General features: G+C 53.7%; 1 protein-coding gene across 1 annotated transcript; it reads left to right on the top strand.

Moving 5' to 3' along the window:
* The first annotated feature begins 560 nt into the window (after positions 1-560).
* STX4 (syntaxin 4) lies at positions 561-5,762 on the top strand. The gene is made up of 11 exons (XM_045849314.1): positions 561-849; positions 1,050-1,151; positions 1,263-1,362; positions 1,483-1,557; positions 2,096-2,166; positions 3,575-3,683; positions 3,756-3,832; positions 4,067-4,204; positions 5,143-5,253; positions 5,329-5,427; positions 5,523-5,762. The coding sequence occupies exons 1-10, from the start codon at positions 820-822 to the stop codon at positions 5,407-5,409; spliced, it is 894 nt and encodes a 297-aa protein (XP_045705270.1). The 5' UTR covers positions 561-819; the 3' UTR covers positions 5,410-5,427; positions 5,523-5,762.
* Positions 5,763-7,742: the final 1,980 nt, after the last annotated feature.

The following is a 7,742-nucleotide window of genomic DNA, read 5'->3' as shown; positions in this document are numbered from 1 at the left end:
TCCCATGATGCTGACAGCCCCAAATTCCGTCTTCAGTCTGCCCACGCCCCTGGACCCAAAAGAAGTAAGAGCCGAATTCATCAAGGGTCCTACCACCCACTGCCTCAAAAAGTCTCTGGCGTTAGTCAGCGCCCTCTTCCGCCCCGTGAGAGCTGGAGGGGCGTAGCTCGGGCACCCGGCACCTCTTGGAGAGAGGGGTGCTCCGGAGACGGAGTTGACAGAAACCAGGACACGTGACAGTCATGGCGTCACGTTCCGTGGTCCGGAAGGCCAGGACAGGGCCCTGCACGGTCCGTCACGTGACGCGAGGGTGCACCATGGGGTGATGTGAGATGCAGGGCATCTCAGATTACGTAAAATGACGCATTCCCACCCCTTTTGGCAACGAGATTGCTGTTGAAAGATACGACAGTTCCGGTAGAGGGGGCGGGCTCTCACATCCTTGCAGTTTTGCTTCTGGTGCGGACGCTGCAACTTCCGACCTCCGCCTTTCTCTCGGGCGGGGAAGAGACGCGAACTCGTGCGCATGCCCGGAATCATCCAAAAGGGGGAGGGCCTAGGTTGCGGGAGCGGGAGGGGGGGGGAAAGAAAAGGGAATTCCAACCTGTGGAATCTTGGGGGGGTCCCAATTGCTAGCTCCTTTCCAGTGATTGTGGATGGTGTCAGGGACGGAGCCTCTCGCAGCTTGTGGGGTATTTAGGGGCCCGCAGGGTGAAGGCGGAGTGGAGTGTCAGGGTGTGAGGGGAGTTCGGGAGTTCCAAACTTAGGATCTTGAGGCCCTCGGGGCTCAGGTGCTGGGGAGAGGGAGCCCGGGCCGCCATGCGGGACAGGACCCAAGAGCTGAGGCAGGTGAGAAGTCGGGGCAGCAGGGTTGGGACGGGAGGACGGGGTGGGATCTGACTGGAACGCCGGATTCCTGGTCTTCGGGGCAGGGAGGGGTGGCTGAAGTCTAGAAAGGGAAGACCCGGAAGCCAGTAAGTCCTGCCAGTAAGTCCTGCGGGGAGATAGCGACAGCAAGGAAGTGATGCCAATGACCCCGACCCTGGCAGGGGGATGACAGCTCGGATGATGAGGACAAGGAGCGGGTCGCGCTGGTGGTACACCCGGGCACGGCACGGTTGGGGAGCCCAGACGAGGAGTTCTTCCAGAAGGTATGAGGCTGGGTCTCTGCCTGGATTCACGAGGGGGCTGGAGGACCTGAGGAGCAGCGCAGTCTGGAGTACCCTCGTATCTCCTTCAGCCGTCTCGGTCACCCTCCCCAGGTTCGGACAATTCGGCAGACTATTGTCAAGCTGGAGAATAAAGTCCGGGAATTGGAGAAACAGCAGGTCACCATCCTGGCCACGCCCCTTCCTGAGGAGAGTGAGTTGAAACCTGGGTGCAGAACGCATGCTCAATCAAAGGGATTTTTGGGTATTGTAGTTCCAAGCAGGTGGTAGCAAGGGAGATTTGTTGATGTAGGGACTGCTTTCTCTTGTTTAGGCATGAAGCAGGACCTGCAGAATCTGCGCGACGAGATCAAACAGCTAGGGAGGGAGATCCGAGCGCAGTTGAAGGGTGAGCTCCTAGGACCTGAGAGAGATTCTTCCCTCTGTCCCTGCCAAGCTCCTGATATATCTGGGGAGTGTGCGGCCTAGAGAGGCCGGTGATATATCCAGGTTACACAGCAGTCTAGAATCTCCATCTCCAGGCTTCCAAAAGTCCATAGCACTTTCCACAGCACATGCCTGCCCCCCCGCCCCCGGCCCACACACCCCCGGGTTCTTTTTTGAACTATGAAACCATCCAGTCCTAAAATTCTTGCTGCCCAGTGTGCATTCTTTCGTCAGGTATTTGGGGGTTTTGTTAGGAGGCCTCTGCATACTTGTGGGAATTATCTGATGTATTGTAAAGAAAAATATACTATCTCCTGTCAGAGGCTTAGAATTAGTCATTTAATGATCAGTTGTATTTCCTCCCGAAATCGTATGGAGATAAGCACCTCTGTATTGTATGGCTGGGGTATGGCCCTGTCCGGATGCCCTGATCTCCAAACAGTTTTCAGAAGCCACAGGTCAGTCCCCCTCCCCCGCATTACCCTTGTGTCTTCCCACAGCCATAGAGCCCCAGAAGGAGGAAGCTGATGAGAACTGTAATTCAGTCAACACGAGGATGAGAAAAACCCAGGTGGGTTTGTTATTCCCAGAACTAGGACATTTCAGCAAGTATTTTATAGATTATTTGATGACAAAAGTAAGAAGGGGGGAACTTGGAGATCATCCAAATGGGGAAACTGAGGCACAGAAAGAGAAAGGACTTACTCAAGATCAAGAATTCAGGTCTCCTGGTTCCCAATCCATTATAACTCCCCACCTTCTTTTGCATTCAGTGAGAAGTTGCTGAGTCCCCAGATATGACCTGGGCTCAGCTCTGGGAGACAGGTGACAAAGACCTTACTGAGGTGGGACTTGTTACCTAGTGGCTCTGCCCAAAGAATAAGAGGGAGCAGTTGTAAATGACTGGGAGGTTTCCTTCCCAGATGAGGTGGACATCCTCTACCCCAGGGGCAGAATTCGAGAAGTCAGGAGGTGGAACTTCCCTGGAGGGAAGGTCACTGAATCAACATTTCAGGAAGGGGATTTGAGGTAATCTGACCAGCCCACTCTAGGTGCCCAAAGAGGAGGGGTTTGGAATTCTTGGAGGTCAGAATTGGAGTGGGTGGTCCCAGAGCTCAGCGAAGAGCCCAGATTGGAGATGGAGCAGTTTGGGCATCTTGAAAGGGTACAGCTGAAACCAAGAGAACAGTTGTGTCTCTGAGGAAAGTACTCCAAGGAATAAGGCATCAGGGAAATGGACACGGCCAGAGGGCATTTCAAAGGGAGCCTGAAGTAGTCCTCAGTGTAAGAGGCCTAGGGCCCAGCTGGACCTGTAAAATCTGGCAATAGACTGAACTCCAGGCACATCTCTAGTCTAAGCAGTGAGGCAAGCATTCAGCAAGTATGTATTGAGTGCCAGCTGTTTGGGCTACAGCAGTGAACCGAAGATCCCTGTCCTTATGGAGCTTACATAAGTAAATTATTTCAGAACATCGTTAAGTATTAAGGAAGAAGGTGCAGGAGAAGAGGGATTGAGAGTGCTCAGAAAAGGCAGGTTGCAATTTCAATGAAGCGGAGAACACTGCATTTGAAAGGTAATATTGAGGGGGGAAAGGTAATATTGGAACAAAGACTTAAAGACCTTTGTGTGGCAGGAGCATTCTAGGCGGAAGGAGCTGTGAGTGCAAAGACCTGTGATGAGAGTGTGCTTTGGTCAGGGAGGAGGAGAAGCCCACTGTGGTTGGAAGAAATAAGGGAGGGGGAGTGGGAGGAGGTGAGGTCAGAGGGAAATTGGGGAGGGGCAGGTCACATAGGGCCTTGTAGGCCCTGGTAAGGGCTTTGGCTTTTACTTTGAGAGAATGGGGAAGATTTCATGGTGGTAAAACAGCAGGCACCTATAAGAGCTCATGTTTTTTGCTCATTGTACTGATGGGGATGCTGAGGCCCAGACTGGGCAGGGATCCTCCCAGGGGTGCCCAGCCTGTGTTCTCTATCTGTAGCATGGGATCCTGTCCCAGCAATTTGTGGAACTCATCAACAAGTGCAACTTGATGCAGTCCGAATACCGGGAGAAGAATGTGGAGCGGATTCGGAGACAGCTGAAGATTAGTGAGTTGTGGTGCCTGGCCCACAGGGTTGGGTAACCTGACCCAGCTCTGAACCTGGCCTTTTCCTTCACAGCAAATGCTGGAACGGTATCTGATGAGGAGTTAGAGCAGATGCTGGACAGCGGGCAGAGCGAGGTGTTTGTATCCAATGTGAGTGGCCACAGCCAGCCTCCCTCTGCTGGGCCTTCCATCTTCTCCAAGCTCTGGCCCTCTTTGATTGAGGGGATACTGAGGCCCAGAAGGGAATGAATTTGCATGCCTGGAGTCACTCAGCCTAGTCCTGGCCCAGTTCTAGACCCAAGGGCTGCCCCCAAATCAACGGGAACTTCTGACCTGCTGCTGGTTTCCCTGTTACCTATCCTTTTATTCCTGTCCACTCCCCAGATACTGAAGGACACTCAGGTGACTCGACAGGCCCTAAATGAGATCTCCGCCCGGCACAGTGAGATCCAGCAGCTTGAACGCAGTATTCGTGAACTTCACGAGATCTTCACTTTTCTGGCTACTGAGGTGGAGATGCAGGTGGGCACCTCAGGGAGCTGGCTGAGCTTGACCCAGACCCCAAATGTGAAACTATGTTCAGTCAGAACCCTAGCCGTACCTGTTAGTCCATCTCCATCCTTAACCTCTCTTCCCGATCCATTCTGGGCCATTTCCTCAAGTTTGGCCCTACTTCTACCCTTAGCTGTGCCCCAGAATTGCATTCACCTCTACAGCTACTAAGATGGCCACTCTTTTATACATAGTATTCCCAGCCCTGCACTTGAGCCCACCCCAAGTATAGCCCCAACCCTGGCTCCCCCTCCATCAATAGAATCTACCTGTACACATCTAAGAGCTCTAGTCAAACTTGCCCCCTAAAGGGCCTGCCTCCTAAAATCTGTACAAGGTTGGGGTGGGAAGTGTTATTCTTGCCCTGGCCCTGGTTGTGTGGGGGTGAAGTGAGCTTTTAGCCCTGTCCTGGAGGAGCTGACCCACTAGTCCTGTGGCCAATACCCTTTTATAGCTGGGAGCCATGGGGAAGGGGTTTCACTCAGGACTGCCAGAATCTGCACGCTGGTGATGCCATGAGGAGGCGGGAGTAGGAAGAGCTTTACAGCTGGGAGACAGGCCTGGGAGAATGGGTAAATTCAGACAATTTTGTGAGGGGACAAACGTTCACACTCTGTGAAAACGTATGAGCTGTTTAAGGCACTTGGCTCCAAGAAACTGCTACAAGTAAAGGTTGTGTGGGGTAAGGGGGCAGGGAGGAAGGCACCACATGATAGAACAGGGCCTGGAAGCCACCCTTGGCGTGTGAACTGTGTCAGATATGGTCCAGTCTCCATGCCTTTGTTAGTGCAGTGTTTTCTGCCAGGAATGTCCTTTGGTCATTTGGGACCGGGGTGGCCAGAGTGGACTGCTGGGACCTCCTGCCCCACTCACTCCTACCTGCCTGAACTTCCACCTTCTCTGAACAGGGGGAGATGATCAACCGGATTGAAAAGAACATCCTGAGCTCAGCAGACTATGTGGAACGTGGGCAGGAACATGTCAAGATCACCCTGGAGCACCAGAAGAAAGCTCGAAAGGTGATCCTCTCCTCCCCTCCCCTGGGTAGCCCTCCCTCCTCTCCTGAGTTTCCCTGATCCTCTCCTCTCTCACAGAAGAAAGTATTGATTGCCATCTGTGTGTCCATCACTGTCCTCATTCTGGCGGTCATCATTTGCGTCGCCATACTGGCTTGATAGCATCGTGCATTCTCGGTGAGATATTGTGGGCCTGCCCCCCAGCCTGCCCCTTCCCTGGCCCCCACCTTGTTTCGTCCCCTTAGACCCTCTTCTCCCTCCTTCCCTTGCAGGCACTAAGAGCACCAGGGACCCAGGGTCTGCCTTCTCTGCCTGCAGCTGGGGCAGGGGCAGCACAGTGCCTCCAACCAACCCCCCTTTCTCACACTGGCCCTGTGCAGAGGGGCAGGTGGTTCTTCTGGGGTTGGCAGCCACTTGTTCATGGGGACCTCTCTCCTTGGGCCACAATGCCTGGCGGAGGGCCTGTAGTGTCCTGTTTGGATGGGACACGTGGTTTTGTAAGAAATTAAAAAGAGGTTGGAGACTTCCCTGTGCATGTGTGTTCCTGGAAGGGCTGGCACAGGGCCTCCAGGAATCCAGCCTTCCCACCTCCTGGCCATCCTGCCAGGCCCAGCCTAGACAAGCTTAAGTCAGATTGTTCTAGGCACTGTGACCACAGCAGGCTGGCACTACAGGAACATGTCTGTCTCTCACAGGAACATGTGGGGTTGGGAGGGATAATACCCATGCCTGGCTCAGTTCTGTCCCTGGGGAAAGACCACTGTGGCTACGTAACCCTGAAGCAGTGAGGCTGGCCAGGCTAGTCTGGGACATAGGTGAGATGTGTGTGTGGGAGGGCGAGGCATCTGTGGGCATTCCTGCAGCCAAGAAGAGGCATTGTGAGTAACTGAGGCTGTTTTTTGGATACAGTGGTCACGGAAGGGCCTGTTCCAGAGGGGGTGACATTTGAGTGGAATGTTACATGAGGAGCCAGTTATGGGAGAGGTTGCAGGCAGTGTCTCACAGGCCAGGCCCTGTGCCCAGAAAAGCGCACTGCCTTTTACCCAAGCGTTCAGCCTGAAGACTAAGCCATTTGTGATCAAGCATGCCATTTCTAAGGGGTTATGTGGCTGAAGCAGGTAGAGGAAGCAGAGGAGCCTGATCTTGGCACTTGAGCTCCAGGCCCTAACTCTGTATTTCTGGGAATTCTGAGAGCAGGTGCCTGGTTTCTTGGAGCCGGGTGTGGCGCCTGTCCTCTGTCACCTGGTTTCAGGATGAGGGTGGCCCCTGGTTCTGAAGCTTGGTTGGTGTGGGGTGGTGCCTGACCCCATCCAAGATCTAGTGGCCTGGTTCTGGCTGTCCTGTCCCATCCCACTTCCGATCCCACAGGCCCCTGCTGCCGCTTCTGGCTGCCCAGCCTGTCTGGCCACAGAACCAGTTGCATCAGCCACCAAATGGGGGGCACACAAGTGGGTGCCGTGGAGGGCTCAATGTGATACCCTTGGTGCTGTTTCCTGGACCTAGGATGGGGGAGGGGCCAGAGGGTGGACTGGGTCCCCAAAACAGGACCCTTGCCTTCTCTGCCTCCATCTGTGGCTGGACATCCACCTGTGGAGCCTTCCAGTGGCCCTGGAGCCACAGTTGAGGTGGCTGTGCCTATGAGGAGCAGTGTATGAGATGTTGAGATGGTGGCTGTGACTGGAAAACAGCTAGTGAACCTGAATGGTGTTCCTGAACAGCATTGGGATTGGTCTATAGGGCAACCTGGAACTGAGCATGTCAGTATTAAACCCCAGTTAGATATAAGGACACTGTTATGGGTGGGGCCTCTGACTCCACAGTTACACCCAAAAGTGATTGGATCACAGAGCACAGGGGGCATGATCAAACCCGAAAAAAGAGAAGTTTGTGGGCTTTGCAGAGACTGGCAGGAATGGCGATTCAAACCCTTCATAAGAGAAGTCATGTCTGAGTTCCGCTCCCTTGCCGCTGAGCTCGTACCTGCCCATGTCTGGGAGAGTACCCATGCCTTCGTCTTGCCTGAGATTATGTGCTGTTTATAGAGATGATATTCTAGACCCCTACAGGAAAGAGCTCATTCTCAGCAGTGTGCGAGAAACCTGATATCCACCCGATGGAAAACTGCAGGGCCACCAGATTCTGTCCCAGTAGAAGACTGATTGGGACAGGGGGTCTCTGGGTTTCCCTGATTCTACATCTCTTCCCCTGCAGTGGAATACTGTCCTGCTGGTGTGCTTCTTCTACACTTTCACGTTTCTGCCTTCAGAATAAAACTGCATCACTTGTGACACCTACTGGGACCCGATAAAGACTGTCAGACCTATGCAGACATTATGCTACATTTATGCAGCCAGGTGTCCATGTGGGGCATGTGACTTCTGCCTGGCCATTTGGACAGTGCCAGTCCTGAAAGGCTGCTTACCTGTCTCACTCAGGAAACTGTCTAGAACCTCTTGAAAGAGGTGGCTAGGTGGCCAAGTCGAGGCCTGGAG

The sequence above is a fragment of the Phyllostomus hastatus genome, unplaced genomic scaffold, assembly GCF_019186645.2.
Source record: "Phyllostomus hastatus isolate PE091 unplaced genomic scaffold, TTU_PhHast_1.1 phas_contig_64, whole genome shotgun sequence".
Lineage (NCBI taxonomy): Eukaryota > Metazoa > Chordata > Mammalia > Chiroptera > Phyllostomidae > Phyllostomus > Phyllostomus hastatus.
The sequence above is the reverse complement of the archived record's forward strand: the minus strand, read 5'-3'. Positions and strand labels throughout refer to the sequence as shown.